At 41.6% G+C, this 27065-nt stretch overlaps 1 protein-coding gene across 2 annotated transcripts in view; it reads right to left on the bottom strand.

Moving 5' to 3' along the window:
* The window catches only part of OXNAD1 (oxidoreductase NAD binding domain containing 1), a 55788-nt gene that overhangs the window by 16365 nt on the left and 12358 nt on the right, over window positions 1-27065 (bottom strand). For both annotated transcript variants that reach the window (XM_082839139.1, XM_082839140.1), the window contains 2 exons: window positions 26838-26901; window positions 11708-11814 (listed from right to left, as the gene is read on the bottom strand). In XM_082839139.1, the coding sequence (XP_082695265.1) occupies window positions 11708-11814; window positions 26838-26901 (171 nt within the window). The remainder of the gene's footprint in view (window positions 1-11707; window positions 11815-26837; window positions 26902-27065) is intronic.

Below are 27065 nucleotides of genomic sequence, written 5' to 3'. Positions count from 1 at the left end.
TAAAAGTGGGTAGTAAGGTAAACAAAACTGACAAACTAGACTAAGAAAAAAGGAGAAACAAATAAAATTACTAAAATCAAGAATGAATGATGGGACATTATCACCAACCTCACCAAAAAAAAAAAAAAGATTATAAAGGAATTCTATGAATAAAATAAAAAATTAGCTAACTCAGATGAAATGGACACATTCCTTGAAAGACACAAATTACCTAACTGGACTCAAGAAGAAACTGAAAATCTGAACAGACCCATAATAAGTAAATGGATTGAATTAGTAATTTTAAAACTTCCCACAAGAAAAGAATAGGTCCAGATGGCAGCACTGGTGAACTCTATCAAACATTTAATGAAAAATTAATGCTAATCTTTCACAAATACTTCCAAAAAACCCAGAAAAGAACACTTCCCAACTTATTCTATGAGGTCAGTTACCCTGATACCAAAACCAGACAAAGCTATCACAAGAAAAGGAACTATAGATCAAATATAGATGTGAATATAGATGCAAAAACCCCAGGAATACAAGATTGGTTTAACATATGAAAATCAATCCAATGAAATAAACCCACTTAACAGAATAAAGGACAAACCCATGTGATCATCTCAATAGATGCAAAAATGGCATCTGACAAAATTCAATACCCTTACATAATAAAAATACTCAACAAACCAGGAATAAATGTGAACTTCCTCAACATGATAAAGGCAACTATAAAATATCTACAGCCAACATCATATTTAACCTTGAAAGGCCAAAAACTTCCCCACTAAGAACAGAAGCAAGACAAAGATGTCTGCTCTGACCACTTCTACTCAACATGGTACTAAAGGTTCTATCCAAAGCAATTAAGCAAGAAAATGAAATAAAAGGTATCCAGATTGGAGGGAAAGAAGTTGCAGATGACTTAATATTGTATATAGAAAATTACAAGGAATTTACTATAAATATATTAGACTAATAAACAAGTTCAAATAAGGCTGCAGGATTTAAAATCAGTAATAAAAACCAATTTTACTTCTACACACTAGCAATGAACAATCTAAATGTGAAATTAAGAAAAATAATTCTATTTATAATAGAATAAAATAATAACTGGGAAGAGTCTTTAAAAGAAGTTTAAGATTTGTACACTGAAAACTACAAAACATTGTTGGAAAAAATCAAAGAAGATCTAAATAAACAGAAAGGCTTCTCATGCTCATGGACTAGAAGACCTAACACTGTTAAGATGGCATTAGTGCCCAAAGTGATCTACAGATTCAATACAATACCTATCAAACCCTAGCTGGTTTCTTTGCAGAAACTGACAAGTTGATCATAAAACTGATATGAAATTCAAGGAACCCAGAATCACAGAAGAATAAATTTGGAGGATTCATACCTTCTGATTTCAAAACTTATTATAAATCTACAGTAATGAGGACACTGTGCACTGGTGTAAGGAGAGGCATATATATCAATGGCAAAGAACTGAGAATCCAGAAATAAACTCTTAGATTTATGGTCAACTGATTTTCAACAACAATACCTCAACTGATTTTCAACAACAATACCAACACAATTCAATGGCAAAAGAATAGTCTTTTCAACAAGTCGTGCTGGTTTTGTAGTAATCTATAAGGAAAAAGAACCTGAAAAAGAATATACATATATATATATATGTGTGTGTGTGTGTGCGTGTATACACACACACACATACACACACACATATATAAATAACTGAATCACTTTGCTGTACACCTGAAACTAACACAACATTGTAAATCAACTATACTTCAATTAAAACAAACAAACAACAAGTGGTGCCGGGACAACTGAATAGCCACACAAAAAGAATAAAGTTGGACCCCTACCTCACACCATATACAAACTTTAACTCAGATCACAGACTTAAATATAAAAGCTAAAATTATAAACTCTTAGAAGACTTACACAGGAGTAACTCTTCATGGCAACAGATACTTAGAAATGACACTAAAACACAAAGGTCAAAGAAAAAATGGAGAAACTAGACTGCATACAATGAAAAACTTTGTGCCACAAATGATACCGTCAAGAAAAAGATGACCCTCAGAATAGGAGAAAATATTTTCAAATCATGTATCTAATAAGGGACTTGGATACACATTATATAAAGAACTCTTAACAAGTCAGTAATAAAAAGACAACTCAAGTAAAAAATGGGCAAAGGATTTGTACAAACGTTTCTCCAAAGAAGATATACAAATGGTTAATAAGTACATGAAAAATCCTCAACATCATTAGTTATTAGGGAAAGGCAAATCAAAATCACAATGGGCTATCACTTCACACTCACTTGGATGGATGGCTAATCAAAAAGACAATATCAAGGATCAGAGAAATCAGAACCCTTTACACATCGCTGATGGGAATGTAAAATGGTCTTGCCACTTTAGAAAACAATTTGGCAGTGCCTGAAAATGTTAAACATATGTGACCAGCAATTCCACTCCTAGGTATATACCAAAGAGAAAAAAATATATATGTCCACTCAAAAGCATGTACATGAATGTTCACAGCAGCATTACTGATAATAGTCTAAAAGTTTCAAAATAATCTAAACATTCATCAACTGATGAAGGCATAAACAAAATGTGGTACATCCACACGACGGAATTAAGTACTGATCACATGCCACCACATCGATGAACAACAAAATTATGTTAAGTTAAAGAAACCAGTCACAAAAAAAGATCACATATTATATATTTCTATTGATATTAAATGTCCAGAAGAGGCAAATCTGCAAAGACAGAAAGTAGAACAGTGGTTGCCTAAGAGGGTGAGGATGGGGACTGAATGATAATTAGTGCAGAGTTTTTTTCTGGGATGATGAGAACGTTCTAAAATTTGTCTGGGCTGATTGATCACTGTACAGTTCTGTGAATATACTAGAAATCACTGAATTGTACACTTTAAATGAGTGAATTTTATGATATGTAAAGTATATCTCAATAAAAGTTTTTAAAAAGTGTGGGGAAAAAAATGGCAACAAACACTCTTTCACTGACATTTGAAAAACTAAACAGGCTGATGCGGGCTCCTAAGTTCCAAGAGTCTCATTTTCCTTCTTCTCTTCTAACCATTCTCCTGTAGTCGAGAACTCTTGTGAGTTCTTCTACTGAATTGAATTCTATGCCACAGAAACTTTTTTTGGGGGGGGGGGGCTGGGGGGGTGATTCTAGGAAATGCAACAAATCTAGTCACATACCAAGGAAAGGGAAACTCTTTAGAAACTGGGACCACAGGAAATTCTCATCTCCATGTCCAGAAAACTCAAATATTCAATATAGCTGCTTCTCAGCCATCAAAGAGCGACAGTATTAAAAAAAAGCAATAGTATCATTTCCCTCCAGTTGCTTCCCTACCAGCAGGCTTACACGAAAAGCACTTGATGTTCTCTCCTGATTTGATCTATGTATGGCCTTAAAAGATGTTCTCTTCTCATCTCTGGCCTTAGATATCTGGTCATTTTTTTATAGTCTTAGAAAGCCAGTTCTGGACTGGAAGTGCTCCAGAAAAGGTCCCCAGGCTGTTTTCGCATTTATTCACTTCCTTCTTTCCCATGAATATTATAATTCCCCTTCCATTTCAGACAAGATACAAATTTTAAAAGACTATAGCTAACATTTATTAACACAGTTGCTATATGCTTTCAGAGAAGAGGTAAATGGCATCTCCATAGCTTCTGTGTTTAAAAAAATTAATCTCTGAGCTACTTTTGCTGCTTTATCTCCTGAACTATAGCACCCTCTGCTGCTTGATGTTGATAAAGACCTTTCTCTCAGGTGTCCCTCTTCTCTAGTAACTCTGGAAACCCTTTGCCTTTAAAAGGACTCCTTCATGAAATGCTACAGAAGAACCTCATCTGAATGGATTTAAGAAAATATGTACAATACGTATTTAATAAAACATCTTTCTAAGAAAGAATTAAGTTTTAAACACACAAGCGCGTGCACATGCACCCCTTTAAAAATGCCCTCTGTAGGATCAGCAACCAGATGAGTGAGTACGTGAAGAGCGGAGAGGAAAAGACCTAATTCTGTAGTGAAGCGCACATATCCACATCCAATGTGACACACCAGGCAGCCCCATCCTGCCCCAGGGCCCAGCACAGAGCAGGCACACAAACCACAGCCGAACGACAATGCTTTAGCCGTCAGCTACCGTACTCGGCAAACGCGACAGACGGCATCTGCCCACCATGAACAGGCACTGGGGTTGGTGTTGCAGGTAAAGATGCAAGTATGTCTTGGTTCCTGCCCTCAAAAAACTCCCAAGTGGGAGGAAAATTAACAAATAAACACGATTAATGGGGCTATGAAAAACTCTGCTTGGCAGAGAGAAAACGCTCATCATTTGAGATCTGTCTGGAAGTACCTGTACTTAGTATAGGTTTCTTCTTAGCTCCAACATATGTGATCCTGATTTTCTCAGGCAAATACTAATAAAGCTGCTGCTTTACTTAAAAAAAAAAACTTGCTTGGGGGGTGGGACGTGGGGAGGGGAGGCGAGGAAGAAGTAGTCAATTCCACTAGGGGTGGAGGAATTAGGAAGGACTTCACAGAGGAGTCCTGAAAGACAGTGCTCATCAGACAAGCAGTGGAGGAGGACACCATCTGAACAAAGATGCCAAGGAACGCAGCACTTCCTCAGCGTGGCCCTGCGAGTCAGGGCTGTGAGGCCGTCTCTATATACGTCTACAGCGCAGCTGCCCTGCCAGCGGGTGGCGGCGGGGGGGGGGGGGGGGGGGGAAGAGTCCTATTTCTCTAATCTTGCTCCTCTAATCACTTTCTTCTCAGTGTCCTCCTCCTCTTAGTACAGCCCAGTCACTTGCAAGCATAAAACCTTGTGTTATCTTGTACGAAGTCAGAGACACACCTTTCTCTCTCCAAAAAACGCCTGGGCCTTGCTCGCCTGGGTGCGTTCTGTGCACAGCCCAGGTGCGGAGCACACACTGACTGTACACAAGGGACAGCATCACAGGGAGTGGAGCTGTGCACTGGCCCACTCCTCGCAGGTCTGCTGCTCTTCCAACAATAGCCTCACTGCAGGGGAACTGGCAGAGGAGCTAAGAGTTACAATCTGTCCCTTGGGCCTCACCAACACAGATGATCTAACTGACTGTGAAACACTGGCTACAACAAAAAAACAAAACAAACTCTGCCCGACATACCCCAAGACACAAAAATATTACTATTCCCTGTTTAAAAACATGGAAACGGAAGCTCAGAGCAAGAAGAAAGCCGCCCATATCACAGAGCCAGCAGGTAGAAAAGCAAGCCTTTGGGCCAGGCAGTCTGCAGAGCACAAGGTGTGTGACGCTATGATACAGCCTCCCAGGGGGACAGACCCAACACTGGTGATATTACCAAATCCATTCACTGATACGGTGCATGTAACACCCACCCTGAGTGATTTTATCTTGAGGCTCACAGGGAGACCCTATTTCTATGTATATCACCAGGGAAGGATGACATTTTTCTTATCAGATAACAGTTTGCAAACTTACAGTTTGCAAGTGCCAACACACTCACACGCACGCCATGGGAGCAGCAGTGTGACGAAGGCACAGGCTTTTTCTAATCAGGACGCTGGGGTCAGAGTCTTGGCACAACTCTGAGTTGGAGGCAGGGAGATAATTGTGTGCACAGGACACAAACACTTCCCCAGAAGGGAAATGTGGAAAGATAGATCATTACAATTAAAGTTTGCACTTTCAATGTAATAACTGCTAAACTAGTTTGGAAGGGTAAAAACGCTGCCCTCCCCCCTAAAACAGCCCAAATTCACTTAATATGTATCACTGAACATGTGCAAAGATTGCAGTAAATTGCTTCACAAACGCAAATTATTGCAATCAGCATCTTGTTTTCTAGTTCTAAATTCAAAGGCAAACTATTAACACAAGACTGCTAACTCTTGCTATTATCACATTTGCTATTATCACACATCCTCCTTCTAACAAAACCACATTTCCAGATGGACTGCCAAAATTAGTCAAGTGACTCCTAAGAAAGACAACCAAGACTGACATGCCAGAAATTCATTTAGAAATGAATGCTTTATTTAAATAAAGGAAACAGACATCCAAACACACCTTTCCTAAGGAAATACAAGTTGCTTTATTTACAATTCAACTTGAATCCCAGCGCAGTGAGGCCATTTGCGGGAACAGTGGGACAGCTGGGCTGTTACACTGTCAGCATACTGACCAGCTCTCAGAGTCCAGAGTGTGATGTGGGCTGGGCCCCATGGGGGATCCTGATAATAAATTCAGCAAAATATTTCAACTCAACCCAGACAAGTTATGAGGGATACAGGAATTCAGGCAAGAGGGTGGGCAGCTCTGTGACATACCTCGTTAGAACAACCAGTTTCAGACTGCTGTGTTTACTCTGCATTTGACATAAAGAAGACTGATTTTTAAAAATGGATCAACCCCCCAGCAACACAAAACTGAAGCACATTAGATTACTGCAGTGCAATCTATTAGCAGCCATTCCTGCAGAACGCAATCAGAGTTGTCAGGTCCTCAGACCACAGCTAGCTGCTGTTTCAATCTGGAAAACTCAAGAAGTTCTGGGAAGTACTCCTTGGCATGAGCCCTCCCAAAGTCCACCATTAGCCCCACCAAAGAGCCAGGTAGGCTCCAGTGCTGGGTCGCCTCAGGCCAAACAACCAACAGGGAGGGAACCCCACCCCACCCATCAGCAGACAATCGGATTAAAGTTTTACTGAGCTCTACCCACCAGAGCAACACCCAGCTATACCCACCACCAGTCCCTCCCATCAGGAAGCTTGCACAAGTCTCTTAGATAGCCTCATCCACCAGAAGACAGACAGCAGAAGCAAGAACTACAATTCTGCCGCCTGTGGAATGAAAACCACATTAACAGAAAGATAGACAAGATGAAAACGCAGAGATGTACCAGATGAAGCAACAAGATAAAACCCAAGAAAAACAACTAAATGAAGTGGAGATAGGCAACCTTCCAGAAAAAGAACTCAGAATAAAGATAGTGAAGATGATCCAGGACCTTGGAAAAAGAATGGAGGCAAAGATCAAGAAGACGCAAGAAACGTTTAACAAACACCTAGAAGAATTAAAGAACAAACACCTAGAAGAATTAAAGAACAAACAAATAGAGATGAACAATACAATAACTAAAATGAAAAATACACTAGAAGGAATCAATAGAATAACTGAGGCAGAAAAAAGGATAAGTGACCTGGAAGACAGAATGGTGGAATTCACTGCCACAGAGCCGAATAAAGAAAAGAGAATGAAAAGAAATGAAGAGAGCCTAAGAGACCTCTGGGACAACATTAAACATACCAACATTCGCATTATACGGGTCCCAGAAGAAGAAGAGAGAGAGAAAGGACCCGATAAAATATTTGAAGAGATTATACACAAAAACTTTCCTAACATGGGAAAGGAAATAGCCACTCAAGTCCGGGAAGCGCAGAGAGTCACAGGCAGGATAAACCAAGGACAGACATGCCAAGACACATAGTAATCAAACTGAAAAAAATTAAAGACAAAGAAAAATTATTAAAAGAAACAAGGGAGGGGCTTCCCTGCTGGTGCAGTGGTTGAGAATCCGCCTGCCAATGCAGGGGACGTGGGTTTGAGCCCTGGTCCGGAAAGATCCCACATGCTGCAGAGCAACTAAGCTCGTGTGCCACAGCTACTGAGCCTGCACTCTAGAGCCTGCGAGCCACAACTACTGAAGCCCAAGTGCCTAGAGCCCATGCTCTGCAACAAGAGAAGCCAGCGCAGTGAGAAGCCTGTGCACCGCAACGAAGAAGAACCCCAGCTCACCACAACTAGAGAAAGTCGGCATGCAGCAATGAAGACGCAGCGCAAGCCAAAATAAATAAATAAATAGATAAATAAATAAATAAATTTATTTTTAAAAAAAAGCAACAAGGGAAAAAATGTCAAATAACACACAAGGGAACTCCCATGAGGTTAACAGCTGATCTCTCAGCAGAAACTCTACAAGCCAGAAGAGTGGCACGGTATATTTAAAGTGATGAAAGGGAAGAACCTACAACCAAGATTACTCTACCTGGCAAGGATCTCATTCAGATTCAATGGAGAAGTCAAAAGCTTTACAGACAAGCAAAAGCTAAGAGAATTCAGCACCACCAAACCAGCTCTACAACAAATGCTAAAGGAACTTCTCTAAGTGGGAAACACAAAAGAAAAGGATCTACAAAAACAAACCCAAAACAATTAAGAAAATAGTAATAGGAACATACATATTGATAATCACCTCAAATGTGAATGGATTAAATGCTCCAACCAAAAGACACAGGCTTGCTGAATGGATACAAAAAAAAACCTCCATATGTATGCTGTCTACAAGAGAGCCACTTCAGACCTAGGGACACATACAGACTGAAAGTGAGGGGATGGAAAAAGATATTACATGCAAATGGAAATCAAAAGAAAACTGGAGTAGCAATACTCATATCAGATAAAACAGACTTTAAAGAATGTTACAAGAGACAAGAAAGGACACTACATAATGATCAAGGGATCAATCCAAGAAGAAGCTATAATGATTATAAATATATATGCACCCAACATAGGAGCACCTCAATACATAAGGCAAATGCTAACAGCTGTAAAAGAGGAAATCAACAGTAACACAATAATAGTGGGGGACGACTTTAACACCTCACTTACACCAATGGACAGATCATCCAAACAGAAAATTAATAAGGAAACACAAGCTTTAAGTGACACAACAGACCAGATAGATTTGATATTTATAGGACATTCCAACCGAAAACAGCAGATTACACTTTCTTCTCAAGTGCACACAGAACATTCTCCAGGATAGATCACATCTTGGGTCACAAACCAAGCCTCAGTAAATTTAAGAAAACTGAAATCGTATCAAGCATCCTTTCTGACCACAATGCTATGAGATTAGAAGTCAATTACAGGGGCAAAAAACGTAAAAAACACAAACACATGGAGGCTAAACAATACATTACTAAATAACCAAGAGATCACTGAATATGATCATCTCCATAGATGCAGAAAAAGCTTTTGACAAAATCCAACACCCATTTATGATAAAAAACTCTCCAGAAAGTGGGCACAGAGGGAACCTTCCTCAACATGATAAAGGCCATATATGACAAACCCACAGCAAACATCATTCTCAATGGTGAAAAACTGAAAGCATTTCTTCTAAGATCAGGAACAAGACAAGGATGTCCACTCTCACCACTATTATTCAACACAGTTTTGGAAGTCCTAGCCACGGCAATCAGAGAAGAAAAAGAAATAAAAGGAACACAAATTGGAAAAGAAGAAGCAAAACTGTCACTGTTTGCAGATGACATGATACTATACATAGTTAACCCTAAAGATGCCACCAGCAAACTACTAGAGCTAATCAATGAATTTGGTAAAGTTGCAGAATATAAAATTAATGCACAGAAATTTCTGGGATTCCTATACACTAACAATGAAAGATCCGAAAGAAAAATTAAGGAAACAATCCCATTCACCATTGCAACAAAAAGAACAAAATACCTAGGAATAAACCTACCTAAGGAGGTAAAAGACCTGTACTCAGAAAACTATAAAACACTGATGAAAGAAATCAAAGATGACACAAACAGATGGAGAGATATACCATGTTCTTGGATTGGAAGAATCAATACTGTGAAAATGACTCCACTACCCAAAGCAATCTACAGATTTGATGCAATCCTTATCAAATTACCAATGGCATTTTTTACAGAACTACAAAAAAAAATCTTAAAATTTGTACAGAAACACAAAAGACCCCAAATAGCCAAAGGAATCTTGAGGGAAAAAAATGGAGCTGGAGGAATCAGGCTCCCTTACTTCAGACTCTACTACAAAACTACAGTAATCAAGATAACATACTACTGGCACAAAAACAGAAAATACAGACCAATGGAACAGGACAGAAAGCCCAGAGATAAACCCACATATCTACGGTCAACTAATCTATGACAAAGGAGGCAAGGATATACAATGGAGAAAAAACACTCTCTTCAATAAGTGGTGCTGGGAAAACTGGACAGCTACATGTAAAAGAATGAAATTAGAACACTCCCTAACACCATACACAAAAATAAACTCAAAATGGATTAAAGATCTAAATGTAAGACGAGACATTATAAAACTCTCAGAGGAAAATATAGGAAGAACACTCTTTGACATAAATCACAGCAAGATCTTTTTTGACCCACATCCTAGAGTAATGGAAATAAAAACAAAAATAAACAAATGGGACCTAATGAAACTTAAAAGCTTTTGCACAGCAAAGGAACCTATAAACAAGACAAAAAGACGACCCTCAGAATGGGAGAAAATATTTGCAAATGAATCAATGGAGGAAGAATTAATCTCCAAAACATATAAACAGCTCATGCAGCTCAATATTAAAAAAGCAAACAACCCAATGCAAAAATGGGGAGAAGACCTAAATAGACATTTCTCCAAAGAAGACATACAGATGGCCAAGAGGCACATGAAAAGCTGCTCAACATCACTAATCATTAGAGAAAGGCAAATCAAAACCACAGTGAGGTATCACCTCACACCGGTTAGAATGGGCATCATCAGAAAATCTACAAAGAACAAATGCTGGAGAGGGTGTGGAGAAAAGGGAACCCTCTTGCACTGTTGGTGGGAATGTAAATTGATACAACCACTATGGAGAACAGTATAGAGGTTCCTTAAAAAACTAAAAATAGAATTACCATATGACCCAGCAATCCCACTACCAGGCATATACCCAGAGAAAACCATAATTCAAAAAGACACATGCACTCCAATGTTCCTTGCAGCACTATTTACAATAGCCAAGACATGGAAGCAACCTAAATGCGTATCAACAGACGAATGGATAAAGAAGATGTGGTACAGTTATACAATGGAATATTACTCAGCCATAAAAAAGGAATGAAATTGGATCATTTGTAGAAATGTGGATGGATGTAGAGACTGTCATACAGAGTGAAGTCAGAAAGAGAAAAACAAATATTGTATATTAACGCATATATGTGGAATCTAGAAAAAATGGTACAGATGGTACAGAAAAATGGTACATAACTATTTTGCAAGGCAGAAATAGAGACATAGATGTAGAGAACAAACGATGTAGACAACAAGGGAGGGAGGAGGGGATGAACTGGGAGACTGGGATTGACATATATATACCAATATGAATAAAATAGATAACTAATAAAAACCTGTTATATAAAAAATAAAATAAAAATTTTAAAAAAAGTGTATCAACCCCCAGCAACACATAACTGAAGCAGATTAGATTATTGCAGTGCATTCTATTAGCAGCCATTCCTGCAGAATGTAATTATCAGAGTTGTCAGGTCCTCGGACCACAACTAGCTGCTTTGTTTCAATCTGGAAAACTCAAGGCAGCAATTTTCATCTATGACTGAGAGGGTCATGTGCTCAAAACCAAGGTGAGCTGAGGATAGGAAATGAATCAGATTCTCCATGCCAAAAAGAGGCTCAGGCCGAATGGAGACGCTCTAGAATTCCTACTCCCTGGCAGAAACAGTAGCCATAGAAGTCCTTTCCAGAAGGAAAAACAAGCTCTTGTATCTGATGGCACCTTGAACACACACACACTTAGGAAACAGAAAAGCCACTTACCACTGGCCGGCTTTAAAAGAAAAGTCTTTATCAGCTACAAGCAGGCGGAGCCTCTTCACAGATGGGGACTCATCAGCTGCTCCACACACCTTAGCTGCTGACACGACCTGGAGCCAAAAGACCACAGTGGCTGAGGTTAGGTGCACACAACTCAGGAACAAACTGTGGCTTTCTGGTAGGTAGGTTTTTGGTTTTTTTTTTAAATCTACAAAGATGTGGGTTTTGAAAACTGCAAAACAAAGTAAAGCACACTTTGCTTTAGAATTCTGCCTACCACCAGGTGAACAAATTTTAATTATTTTGGGAGAATTTTATTCTGCATACAAAACTCACCTCTGAGAGGGACCGTTTAACAAGCGTGTATTTGTGGAGCGTGCAGTGTGTGCCACGCACGAGGCTGGGCGCTCTGGGGAAGAGCCGGGGCACCGGAGCCCCATGCAGCCCTGCCTGGAGCCTGACTGCTCTGTCAGCGCTATGCACGTAAATGAGACCCACCGTCAGCCACAAGCCTGTGTTTGTTCTGAGCCCTCCAGAAGCCCACGCCAAGCTGACTTCAGAAATTAAAAGCCAAGCACTTAGAAACTTTTTTTTATTTTAAGCAATTTTCACAGAGTAAGTTGTGTGCCTGTTTAATCTAATGACAGACAACAAATTGGGTTTGTACTCCTTGTGCCTTTGTTTTCTTCATTTATTTTTTCTAATTCATTGTTTATTATATTTTACAAGATATAAACAGTTCACAACCTTCAAACAACAAAAACAGCCCTTTGCTACAGATCGTTGGACAAACACTATTTTAAACGATGTAACTGATTTCCAGAAAATCCTAAAAAGGTCTGAGTCAGGTACTCTTCAGTTCAGTGACATCCATGCCTCCAACACCCCTCAAATTCCAAATGCCTCTACTTCCTACATTCCTTGTTTCTTCCGCCTGTGGGTTTCTCTTCCTCCCAAACCTGGGATTTCTTCACAACAGGGCTGAAAAGACAATATGACTCTTTCCTCCACCTACTGCCCTTCAGCTCCACTTCTGGCAGCAAATCAAATCAGTAGCAGGTGACCAAACACAGTTCTTCTCCTTGACTGTGTTACCTTCACAGCTCCATTAGGGGGCGCCTTGGGAATCTGTCGAGGTCAGTGAGCCTCCCACCCTAATGCTGCTAGCTCCCCTAGCCCCTTTTTTCCAATAGGACCAAGTCCAGTCAAACTGTCAGTGGGAGACAATTCTTAAAAATCCACGGGAAAATTCTCCAGATGATGATGGTCTCCCTCGCTACCTCAACAAACCTCTTAAAATGTTCTCCCTTTCTCTTGCTCCTGTAAAATCCCCTGCCTCTCTTTCTCTGTATTTTTGCCAGTCCTCTCTCTCCTCCTCTCCCTGAGAGCAAGTGGGGTGAATATCCCCTCTGGAGCCTCTGAGCCTGGCCCCACCCCCGCCCTGCATGAAACGCTGCTTCACCATCTCCCACCAGCCTCTCCTCCACGTTCAACCTGCTCCTCTAGACCCCCTGACTCATCAGACATGATGTCTAATGCTAACTGCTCATCCTCAACAATTCAGCAGCAAAGAGGAAGCAGCAGAGTACGGCTTTTAACAGCACAGGCTCTACAGCTAGACTGCTTGGTATTGAAGCCTGGTGCCACCACTTACCAGCTGTGTGACCCTGGCCACACGTGTGACCCTAGGCCGCCTCAGCTGGGAGATGAGAATAACAGCACCCGTACCTCACAGAGTTGGTGGGAAGATTAAAGGAGACAACATATGCAAAGCACACATAACGCTGCTGGCCCACAGTAAGTGCTCCTTAAGTGTCTGTTTTTATGTATCTTATTGCATTAACTATAATGAATTTATCAGTATTTATTCATTATTACAAGAAATCTCACACTTTATCCATTTACGATCGCACATGCCACCTCACCAGTGCCGCCATGCAGGGCCTCGCAGACCAAGCACCGCACACCCCGGGGAGCTGTTCTCATGGACAACAGTACACACTATAAAGCATGGTGGTCTTGGTACCACAGCCTATTCATTGTTTTGCTAGAACAAACTTAAAAGCCATACTGTCTTTAAAAGCTATTCTGGAAATCTTGCCTTTAACACTGGCCTCTACTTATACTTCTTCATCCAACAGAAGCTTCCCTGCTCCCTTGATGCTCTCTGCACCCATGGGAAACCTGGCTTCTGCTCTCCTGTGACTTCTCCCAAGCTTGGTGGATGTCTTGCCGAACAACCAAACTCAACATCCAGTCCCAGTGCTCAGCCTCCCTTCTGAGCGTCCCTGGTCTCTCTGAATTTGATGCTTCCTACTTCCTTTCCATCCTGAAGCACCCTCCTTGCCTGGGACGGCTGACACTGAACTCTCCCGACCCCCTCCTGCCTCTCTGACCTGGTCCTCCTGCCCCTTCTCCGCCCCTCCTCCCACTTCCTTACCAGGCGCTTCCTCTGAGCTGCCTCACTCCTGCGCCCTCTTCACCTCCGGGCTGAGGCCCTCAAGCACTCCCAAAGCTGCAACCCTCCACCCCAATTCACTGTTACTTCTCTGCCAATCACAGGCTCACATCTACATGCCCCTGTAAAAACAGCCAACGTCTGAGGAGCATTTATCTCAGGTGTACGCCAGGTGCTGAGCTAAATGTTTTATGTGCATTAATTCATTCAGCTAATATGAATAACCATATTCTATCCCGAGAGACAGTACTGTTACCCTCCATTCTGCAGATGAGGAAGTGGAAAGGTTCAGTAACTTGCTCCAGATCACTCAGGAATGGCCGTGTCGGGATTCACACCCAGGTCTGCTTGGCCCTTGACCACCTGAAAGTCCTGATCCAATGGCAAACTCACTGATGTGTGCAACTAAACCCAGCATATTCATTCCTTCCACAAACCTTTCTTGAACTTGGTGCCTGGCGCTGGAGGCGCAGAGGTGGAGAAGGCTGCTCCTGCCCTCAGAGGGCCCCGCAAAAGCAGCCGCCTTTCACGACCAAGGTTTCAGACCAAGGTTTCAATTCTGGATCGACCTTGGAGTCAGTAAGTCAAATCCGTGATCTACTGGTACCTGCACACACAGTCTTGGTTCATCGCAAACACAGGCCAGTTCCACGAATTCAGCTCGCGCCTCTTCCTCCCCTTGCTCACCCACCACCATCCTAAGCCAAGAACTCTGCTCTTCTCGCTTGAGTTTCTGCCTCAGCCTCCTTCTTATCTCTCTCAAAACAGACAACAGGCGAATATTCCTCATGTTCTGACCTCACCGAGTTACTCACCAGCTCAAAACCCTCCAAGGTCTCCCTAACTCTCAACTACAAACAAAATGCTCAGAGGCCTTGGTAACTCATGCCAGCCTGAGCTCCTCCTGGACGACTTGCCAGTCCTTAAAGGCAACTGACACCTGCCTCCCTCTCAAAGCCCTGCTGAGGTCTCTGGGCAGGCACCAGCCCTCAGTCCTCTCACCCTCCCACCCAGGCCCCCGGGTCCTGCTCAAACACCACCCCTCACCCAGGTCCTCCCTCTCCTCTCCATCCTCTCAACTCTGCCAATAAAATTTTTCCGCCTGTCTTATCATACTTAGCACATTTAATGTAAATATAAATACTCATGAACAGATCTTTTCCACACACAGACCACAAGCCTCCTGAGGTCACGTACTGGATAAAATTTCCATCTAGGTCACTTCCCTGCCTCAAGCATGGGGCCAAACACATAGTTAAGATTCAGTAAATATCTGCAGAATGAATGAAAACTCTAACTTAAAGTGACTTAAAATTGGTTTCCAAAACAAAGGTTAGTAGAAATTCAGGAGTTATTTGTTGTTCAAAAAAACAAAAAAATGAAAAGAAAAGAAAAGAAAAGAAAAAAAAAGCAAGTGGGGGACCACTAAAGAAAATCTAAATTCATGTTCAAAACTGTGGAAAAGTCAGGGAAGGCAGGGATTTCTTCAGTAGAATAGGAATCTTCCTTTGTTTGCCACACACTCTATTTTAAGTATCTTATTACAAAGTAATAATCAGCAGAGGACTCTCCAAGACATTATTACTCTCATTTTTGTAGGTTTACAAAAAAGAAACATTTGTTTTTGTAAAGTCATTATTTTCTTTCAATACAATAATCTGCAAAAACACAGCCAAGAGCTAGATTATTTCATTTGTAACACTTTAATGGGCATCTGTCAGATTCATTAAAAACTAGATATGTATAAGCTTTAAACACATCCCAAAGAGTCACCTGGTCACAGGGAAATGACATTCATAATCACAGGGGAGGTGGGGAAAGGCACAGAGAATTTCAGCTGAAACATGAGCATGCTTGACCAACAAATGCTAGACTACATAAAATGAATTCAACAATCATCTGCCAATGTCCAAATAAATTCAATGAAGAAGGGAAAGAAGTTATACTTCCCATTGAAAAAGTCCTGTTTTCATCTGGATAGCCCCCATGACCAAAAATGATCCCAGATGCTTTATGCCTACTGGTATTGATACAAAAGGCAACATACCTGTTGCTATTAGTCCAAATAATCTGGGCAAAACTGCTATAACTGGTCACACAAAATACCTTTGCACAATTCATGATTTTTAAAGACATGCCTCCCTCTTAACACCTTATTTTCTTAATATAAATACTGTTCACTATACAAAGATTTCTAGCAATGGGGATTAAAAACATTAGCAAAATCTTTTTGAAGGCCGTGTCTTTTATTTTATTCTGAAGCTATTTCATATAATTAAGCCATGATTATGGCTCTGGTTATATGCCATTCTTTCTCTACTTTTAGTGAATAAGCAAAACATGATGGAGAAACTGTATGTTTTAACATTTGTACTTGTTCTCAATGGATCAAAAGATTTCGCAACTGAAACCTCAACTAGCCACGTCCTAAGTTAAAACACATGGCAGGAAATGAAGTTTTCCATAAAATAACATCTAGACTCTTCTACTGTTCAGTAAAATAACAATACATTTGCCAACTTTTACTAGCACACTTTTTTAATGCTTTGTCAGAGTCAGCATCTAAAAGGAAATGCCATCATACTGACTGAAAGGGTTTTATGGACGATATTTTGATGTTACTGCTGCTACAAAAGTCTCTGTTCAGGAAATGGGCCTTTCTCTGGGAAACCTGGCCGCCTTCCCCTGTTCACTCCCATTCATTCATTTGCTGGCTTAAAAATTTAGACAAAGTCAGTAGTAGAGACGACCTGAAACAAAAACACAGGTGGGGCACAGAGCATTTCAGAGGTGAAGGAAAATGTAGTCATCATCCAGAATAGTGTGTCATCTTACACATAAGGACACCAAGGCCCAGAGACATCATTTTAACTGTGGCTGAACACCAATCTGATGAGTAGGAATCTGATTAAAAGAAAATGGTTTTACTGAAGTAAATTACTGCCAAGGAAAGACCACACAATTCTGTCAACTGTATAACCTCTTCAACGGTGTGTGCCGTCAACACCACGGCCTGCTGTGACAATGCGCTCTCCCTGCTCCTCCCAAACACTCACCCATCCACCTGGGCTGAGTCTGCTCTCTGCCCCCTCAAGCCTTCACTCTCTCATGCATCACTCCCCGCTCCCCTGTCTCCATGACAACACACTCGCGTTTGGGTCTGCCGCCTCACATAAGGACACCGGCAGCAAACGCCTACACACAGCGCTCACCACCGGCTAGCCACTCCACGTACAGCATTCATTCCATCATCACAACTACCCGAAGAGGTAGGTATTGCTATCATCCCCATTTTATATGTGAGAAACTGAGGTCCCAGAGCTAGTAAGTGGCAAAGCCGAGATTTGAATCCAGGCACTTGACCACTGTGCTTTGCTGCTTCTCAAAACGTAACAATTAAAACAAGCCTCTCCCTTAATCCAGCTGTTACCCCATTTCTCTGCTACCATCCACATAAAAAATTTCAGAGGGATACATGGTCCTGGCTCCACTTCCCTATTTCCCACCCTCTCCCCAACACATCCGTCAGGCGTTCACGCTCAGCGATGCACTGACACTGAAGCCAGCCACTCCGGTGGCCCACTATCCACTCTGCTACATCCAGTGACGGCCTCTCAGCAAACTTCCACGTGGTTGGCTGCTCCCTCCCGGAAACACTTTTCCTCCTGGCTTCACCAACACCTGCTGATCGCCCGCCTGCCTGGTCAGCCCCTGCTTCCCCATCTCCTCCGCTGGCCCTTCCTCTCCTGCTTGACCTCTAGATGTTGACATGCCCCAGGCTGAGTGCCGGGCCCTCTCCCTCTCCTCTCTATGTGGCTTAAACTTTTCATCTCCAGCAGTGAACTCCAATGTCGTATACCCAACTGCTGACTTCAATTTCCATTTCAAACAAAACATCCAACATAGAACTCTTTTATCTCTCAAAGTTTCTTCCTTTTTATTATGGAAAACATCAAACATACACAAAACTAGTAAAAATAACATAATGAATCTCCATGTAGCCATGACCCACATTGAACAGCTGATGTGAGGTGACAAAGCTCATGGCTGATCTTGTCTCATCTGTAACTCCATCTACCTCCCACCCCAGATTATCCCCAAACTGAGCTCTTTATCCCCCTCCTCCAAACTTGTTCTTCTCTATTTTAGTAAATATGTGCCACCACCATCATCTACCCCGATGATTCAAATCCCAAACTAGAAGTCTCTTGGTCTCCTGTCCTCTCACTAGCTGTACGCCCGCCGCCCCACCTGTGAATCCCATCAGCCCCACCCACAACCCCACCACGCTACCCTAAGCCACCGTCATCTCTCCGCGGACTATGTCAGTAGCCTCCAACTTGGTGTCAAAGCACCGCAGAAGCCCAGAGCTCTACCGAGCCAATAGATGACCCACTTACAATGTAAACCACACGTCATTTCCCTGCTTTAAACCTTCTGTCACCCTGAGAATAAAACCCCAACTCCTTGTCCAAGGCCACAGCAGTTTCCATGACCTGGGCCCTCCTACCTCTCATCTATCACCTTCTCTGAACACGCTGTGCTCGTTCCTGCCTCAAAGTCTCCGCACTCTGCAGACCCTCTGCCAGGAATGCTGTGCACTAGGCTGGCTGGCTTTCCTCCTTATTCGAGTCTCAGCCCAAACGTTACAAACCAATAGGAAATAACGCTCCCAACACCCATGACCCCATTACCCTGTTTTATTTCCTTCATAGTGTTTATCACATCTGACATTTCTGGTTTACCAGCCCCACATACCTCAGGGGCTTTACCTGCCTCATGCACTGCTGTATTCCCCACACCTGGAATGGGGCTAGGTTACAGCAGGCACTCAATGCATGTCTGTTTCATTTGATTGGATCCCCTAAGGGAAAAATGGAAAAGAGCCACCTCTTAGATTACTTAATTTGTTGAAAAAAAGGGTGTCCGTGAAAAGCAATGACACTATATATTTTAGACACTAACAAGTTAAGTTCTGGGTCTAGTTAAGAAGTACCAGGTGAGGCAAGTTCTCATTTTCACAGGCCTTATCTGCATATCATCACTGTCCCTACTTTACAAAGGGACTCTCCAAGGGAGTACAGGTAATCAGCCACAGAAGAGGTGTCGAGTGAAAAAAATACACAACCTAAAAGTTGAGAATTATACTTTATTCTGTGGACTTACTGCAGACTTAAGTCTAGGATACAGCCTCTCAGATAGCTCTGAGATACTGGTCCAAAGAGGTAAGGGAGGAGCCAGGATATATAGGAGTTTCTGCAAAAACCCAGGTAATCGACCATCAAAAGATTACTGCTAGGGCTTCCCTGGTGGCGCAGTGGTTGAGAGTCTGCCTGCCGATGCAGGGCACACGGGTTCGTGCCCCGGTCCGGGAGGATCCCACATGCCGCGGAGTGGCTGGTCCCGTGAGCCATGGCCGCTGGGCGTGCGCGTCCGGAGCCCACGCTCCACGACGGGAGAGGCCACAACAGTGGGAGGCCCGCATACCGCAAAAAAAAAAAAAAAAAGATTACTGCTAATTAAAGAAAAAACAGACATCTCGAGTTAATGAATTTAGTGCTTCTCTATGTATGGGAAGATGCAAGAGTCTGAGCTTATTGAAATCATTCCTTTGATATGCACCTTGGCTATATAGGGCCAGTATCCTGCTTTTCTCCATCCTGAATCCCCTCAGTGTGCACCATGAGGGATGGTGGCTACAGTGGCTGATGGCTTGATGGCCCCAATATCCTTTGTTTACTGAAATGGGCAGGAGACATTCTTTGTCCACAGTGGGAGTAACACTTGTTTATTCTACTCAATGAAACAGGTACTGAGTGCCTATGTCATGTCAGCACTATACCAGGTTCTGTGGCTACAGTGGCTTCCCTCTTCGTAGGCCTCCACTCACAGCAGGGTGCTGGGTACCTGAGGAGCTGGAGGCCAGCTGCCAGGGCCATCAGACTGCACCCCCCTGGGAGATCCTCCAAGAGACTGGGGCCCACCCCCCCACAACCCCCCAGCTGCCTCTAGGTGCCTGAGGTCTCCCCACTACTCTCTGCTCTGTCAGAGCTGACAGTGCCGTAAATACCAAGTACTGTTCATCTCAATCTGGATAATCTCTAAAAGGTTCTCTGACCATCAGTCAAAGCAAATTAGCTTTCCAACTGCTGGGAAACAGTCCATATTAAAAAAATGCCCCCCCCCACCTCCCAACTTGAAGAAGGCCGCTCCAGCACACAACCTTCCCCAAATGTACAGGTGATGACTAGCAGAGAAGTGTTAAGAGTTAAACTCAGAACACGATCCAGCTCTCCAACTAAGCAGCCTATTCCACTCAAATCCAAGCCTCAGCAAAACCCAAAGTCAAGCAGATTCTCAGCACTCAATAACCAGCAATGGGACTCATAGGATCCCCAAATGTCTCTGACTCAGAAGCCCAGTCATTTGGTTTTATTGTGTCAGTAGTAACTCCCACGTTTGTTATGCCCGGTAATACTAAGTGAAGTTTTGATCTGGAACAGAGAAATGGCTGTGTGAAATTTACCTCCCATTTTGTTGCTCAATTGAACTTTGTCTAAATCAAGTGTCACGATCCTCTGCTATATTAGAAAGAAAGACCAATTTGATAACAAAGATCTGAGTTCAAGGGCTGAGTTCTCCATTTACTTGAACAAGTCCTTTAAACTTAGGCCAACAATGTAATTTATCACCCAAAACAGGGCCCTTGTGAAGGTGAAAAGGGGGTGCTACTGACAATTATGCCAGAGGAAGAGTTATAAGCCAGGACTACCCCAGGCAAACAGAAAGCAGGGTCATCCTATCTAAATCTCTGAAACCTTACTTTCCTCACCTGTGCAATGGGGATAAGCACCAGGGTGGCTGTGAGAATCAAATAACAACTTATTGTCTAATCGAGGGCTTTGTAAACAACAGGCAACAATACACATAAGGCATTTGTAGGATAAGGCACAGGCTTCTAAAAGAAGTACACTAGTACAATTAAAAAGTATTAATCCCAAGGAGGAACATACCTAGACACACAGTAATCAAACTGACAAAAATTAAAGACAAAGAGAAAATATTAAAAGCAATAAGGGAAAAGCAACAAATAAGATACAAGGGAATCCCCATAAGACTATCAGCTGATTTTTCAGCAGAAATGCCGCAGGCCAGAAGGGAGTGACGTAATATATTTAAAGTGATGAAAGGGAAAAACCTACAATCAAGAATACGCTACCCAGCAAGGCTTTCATCAGATCTGATGGAGAAATCAAAAGTTTACAAACAAGCAAAGCTAAAAGAATTCAGCACCACCAAACCAGCTTTATAACAAATACTGCAGGAATTTCTCTAAGTGGAAAAGAAAAGGCCACAACTAGAAACAAGAAAATTATGAAAGAGGAAAGCTCACTGGTAAAGGCAAACATATAGTAAGAGTAGGAAATCATCCACACACAAATATGGTATCAAAACCAGTAATCATGAGGAGGAGAGTACAAGGGCAGGATATATGAAATGCATTTGAAATTAAGAGACCAGCAATTTAAAACAATCATGTATATATACAGACTGCTATATCAAAACCTTATGGTAACAACAAATGAAAAATCTGTAATAGATATATACATGAAAAAGAAAAAGGAATCCAAAACAACACGAAAGATAATCAATCATATGAGAACAAAAGAGGAAAGGAAGAAAAAAGGCCTAATAAAACAAATCCAAAATTAATAAAATGGCAATAAGAACATACATATGGATAATTACCTTAAAAGTAAACAGATTAAATGCTCCAATCAAAAGACATAGACTGGCTGAATGGATACAGAAACAAGGCCCATATATATGCTGTCCACAAGAGACCCACTTCAGATCTAGACACACATACAGACTGAAAGTGAGGGGATGGAGAAAGGTATTCCATGCGAATGGAAATCAAAAGAAAGCTGGAGTAGCAATACTCATATCAGACAAAATAGACTTTTAAATAAAGACTGTTACAAGAGACAAAGAAATATACTACATAATGATCAAGGGATCAATCCAAGAAGAAGATATAACAATTGTAAATATATATGCACCCAACACATGAGCACCTCAATATATAAGGCAAATGTTAACAGAAATAAAAGAAACTGACAGTCACATAATAATAGTGGGAGACTTTAACACCCCACTTACATCAATGGACAGATCAACCAGACAGAAAATCAATAAGGGAACACAGGCCTTAAATGACACATTAGACCAGACGGACTTAATTGATATCTACAGAGCATTCCATCTGAAAGCAGCAGAATACACATTGTTTTCAAGCGCATATGGAACATTCTCCAGGACAGATCACATGCTGGGCCACAAAGCAAGCCTCAGTAAATTTAAGAAAACTGAAATCATGTCAAGTATCTTTTCCAACCACAATGCTATGAGATTAGAAATCAACAAGAAAAAACTGCAAAAAACATAAACATGTGGAGGCTAAACAATATGCTACTAAACAACCAACAGATCACTGAATAAATCAAAGAGGAAATAAAAAAATACCTAAACACAAATGAAAACAAAAACATGATGATCCAAAACCTGTGGGACACAGCAAAAGCCATTCTGAAAGGGAAGTTTATAGCAATACAAGCTTCCCTCAGGAAACAAGAAAAGTCTCAAACAACCTAACCTTACACCTAAAGCAACTAGAGAAAGAACAAAACACCAAGAAGGAAAGAAATCATAAAGAGCAGAGCAGAAATAAATGAAATAGAGACTAAGAAAACAGAAAAGATCAATGAAATTAAAAGCTGCTTCTTTGAAAAGATAAACAAAATTGATAAACCTTTAGCAAGACACATCAAGAAAAAAAGGGAGAGGGCCCAAATCAAAATCTGAAACAAAAAAGGAGAATTTACAACAGACACCACAGAAATACAAAGGATCACATGAGACTACTACAAGCAACTACATGCCAATAAAATGGACAACCTAGAAGAAATGGACAAATTCTTAAAAAGGTACAATCTCCCAAGACTGAACCAGAAAGAAACAGAAAATATGAACAGATCAATTACAAGTACTGAAATTGAATCTATGATTTAAAAACTCCAGAACACAAAAGTCCAGGACCAGATGGCTTCACAGGCGAATTCTATCAGATATCTAGAGAAGAGGTCCAAGAGGGAGGGGATATATGTATACATATATCTGATTCACTTCACTGTACAGCAGAAACTAACACAACATTGTAAAGCAATTATACGCCAATAAAAAAATTAAATTAAATTAAAATAGGGAAGAGTTAACACCTATCCTTCTGAAACTATTCCAAACAAACTGCAGAGGAAGAAACACTTCCAAACTCATTCTATGAAGCCACCATCACTCTGCTATTAAAACCAGACAAAGATACCACAAAAAAAGAAAATTACAGGTCAATATCACTGATGAATAGAGATGCAGAAATCCTCAACAAAATATTAGCAAACCAAATCCAACAATATATTAAAAGGATCATAAACCATGACCAAGTGGGATTTATCCCAGGGATGCAAGGATTCTTCAATATAGGCACATTAATCAGTGTGATACACCATATTAACAAACTGAAGAATAAAAACAATATGATCATCTCATTAGATGCAGAAAAAGCTTTTGATAAAATTCAACATCTATTTATGATAAAAAACTCTCCAGAAAGTGGGCATAGAGGGAATCTACCTCAACACAATAAAGGCCATATACGACAAACCCACAGCAAACATACTCAACAGTGAAAAACTAAAAGCATTTCCTCCAAGATCAAGAACAAGACAAGGATGTCCACTCTTGCCACTTTTTTTTTTGCGGTACGTGGGCCTCTCACTGCTGCGGCCTCTCCCGTTGCAGAGCACAGGCTCCGGACGCGCAGGCTCAGCGGCCATGGCTCACGGGCCCAGCCGCTCCGCGGCATGTGGGATCTTCCCGGACCGGGGCACGAACTCGTGTCCCCTGCATCGGCAAGCAGACTCTCAACCACTGCGCCACCAGAGAAGCCCCACTCTTGCCACTTTCATTCAACACAGTTTTGTAAGTCCTAGCCACAGCATCACAGTCAAATGTCATTCAGTTCAGAGCTCAGTTTCCCTCATCAGCAGGACTCCAGACAGCTTACAGTTACAGCCCCAAGTAAGAGATATTAACATCATAATATGGTCATTCAGTAAATTCTCCAGAGGGAACCCCAGGCCTAGTAAAGAAAGGACACTTCCGGGCGGGTGACAGCTCCATTCTGGACCCACTCCAGGAAGCAGCAGGGTCCTTTGGCCTAGGAATCAGAGACCTGGAGCTTCCCTCTGGCCCCAGGCTCTGCTGCCTCTGCTGTAACATGGAGATGCCAAGCTATCCTTAGGCTGCCTCACAGGCTGGAACTGAAGGGCAAATGACGCATGGGGAGTTTTGTGCAGTATGCTAGCCGTACAAAGGGAAGGCAGGGTCTGCAGACAAGAGAGGAGAAAGTGGTCTGGCCTGACCAGAGGTGCTGGTCATTTCCAGAAGTCCAAGCTGAGCGCCTGTTCCATGGCTAGGACCTGCACTCTGGAGGGATGCAGGTAAGCCCCTGATGACCTTACACCACTAAGGACGTGGTTCCAGGCACCACCTGGCTTATCCAGCTCCAGCACCCCCCTCTCATTCTGTGTGGTAGAGGAGCAGAAATGAGAAACAGAGAAGGAGGGGAGGTGCAACTGGAAAATCTCCCACCTAGCTGATACCATGGCTGGAATTACCCTGTAATTCTCTGACTTCCAGGCATTACAACTCTCAACTGCTCAATCACACTACTGGAGTTTCCATTAACTTTCTGTGCAGTTTTCTTAAACTTGGCTCAAAATAACCCCTCAGAAGTCTCAGAAATTCTGTCCTGTAAAATTTGAATTCAGGGATTGGCAAATTACAATCAACCCACAGGCCAAATCTGAGTGTTCTGGTGAATGCCGTCTTATTGGAACACAGCCACAACAATCTGTTTACATGTTGCCTAGGGCTATCTTCACACTACAAAGGCAGAGTTTTGTAGCTGTAACTGAGACAGGGTGGCCCTGGAAGCCTAACATACTATCTGGCTCCTTATGAAAAGTTTGCCAAACCCAACTCGTAATTCTACCTGCCTCAAAATACAACAGAAGAGAGTACAGTCCAAACCTGTTAAATAAACTGCTTTTTCTTCAAAGCTGGCAAGGTTTCACTTTAAAAAAAAAATTCTAACAAATCTCACTTTTACAGAGTCAGCATTTTTGCGTGTTGAACAAAAAAAAGCGTTTTCAGATTTATCATCAGCGGGAAAAGCATATTTTCCCACACAGCCATAAATCTATTATGCTGAACTACTTTACATAAACTCCTCAAAAACACATTGGCTTAAAGCTGAATCCACAAACACACCACTCTTGGCCCTAAAGCAATTTTCTGCAAGTAGAATAAGCTTGAGGGTGGGGCCTAAATAATACTCTTTTACATTAAAGTATATTCTATTATTAACACTAAAAATTAAACTACTGCGACAATGCAATTTCTGACCATGTTTATAGAAGTGTATAATCTTCCTTATATGAAATAGTTTTCTAATTGTTAGTTTAAATACACTTACAAAACTAAGCTAAGTATTTCCAAATACGTGAAGAATCATTCAAAAGCAAAATCAAATATCCAACTGACACTTTTAAAAGAAAATGGGGTTACTCACAGAGATAAAGGGTGAGGATCCTTTATTTCCCAGCCCTCGACACCCCTTTGGGTTGGTGGATTAGCCCTTCTATGGTCTGAATATGGAGGAAAATATCTGCACATGCGAAGGGGTAACAAGAGCTCGTCCACCTTCCTTTCTCAGATGTTAGTGCTTTCTCCCTTTTGATGAAATAGGAAGTTATTCTAAAGTAGGGATAAGAACAAGGACTTTGAGACATGGTGCCAAAAAAAAAAAAGAAAGAAAGAAAGAAAAAGCAAGCTACTCGTAAAATGTAGGCTCTAAAAGAAGTTCTATCCCTAAAATATAACCTTAAACCTTAAACCTTATGCCTGTGAGGATAGTTCCCTCCATTGCTGCTACACTTCCTTCATCAAAAACAAATCCATCAGGACTTCACTGGTGGTGCAGTGGTTAAGAATCTGCCTGCCAATTCAGGGACATGGGTTCGATCCCTGGTCCAGGAAGATCCCACATGCCACGGAGCAACTAAGCCTGTGTGCCACAACTACTGAGCCTGCGCTCTAGAGCCCACAAGCCACAACTACTGAGTCCACGTGCCACAACTACTGAAGCCCACGTGCCTAGAGCCTGTGCTCCACAACAAGAGAAGCCACTGCAATGAGAAGCCCACGCACTGCAACAAAGTGTAGCCCCCACTCCCCACAACTAGAGAAAGCCCGCGTGCTGCAACAAAGACCCAACACAGCCAAAAATGAATGAATAAATAAATAAATTTATTTATTTAAAAAGAAAAAATCCATCCATTCCAAGTTTAAAGGGAACAATTTGAGTATTTTGCTGTCATCTTTTCAAATCAGTTGTCATATGCCCTGTTCAGAAAAGTTCTGAAGAGAAAAATAACAAACTTGCCCTGACTGTCTTCACAGGGATCAAGCTCATGTAATGCCCTCTCAGTAAGCCAGTCCTAACTGCGTGCCACCTGCTAGCGAGGAGAACCTGCCCTGGCCCAAGATACAAACCTCCCGGCGAACGACATCTGCAGTTCTCTCCAAGTGATCAGTTTTCCTTTTGGATTTCATTACGCTTTAATAGAAAGTAAAATTAGGTTATTAAGTATTATCCTCCTGAAAACTAATTACACTAATAATTATCGTGACTATCCAATACCTGTCATACCTATAGCTGGAAAGCAACAGCATGACTATCCACAATACAATATAACATCATGGATCCCAGAAAGTGGCCCA

The sequence above is a fragment of the Leucopleurus acutus genome (genome assembly GCF_964270905.1).
Source record: "Leucopleurus acutus genome assembly, chromosome: 5".
NCBI classification, from domain to species: Eukaryota; Metazoa; Chordata; class Mammalia; order Artiodactyla; family Delphinidae; genus Leucopleurus; species Leucopleurus acutus.
The sequence above is the reverse complement of the archived record's forward strand: the minus strand, read 5'-3'. Positions and strand labels throughout refer to the sequence as shown.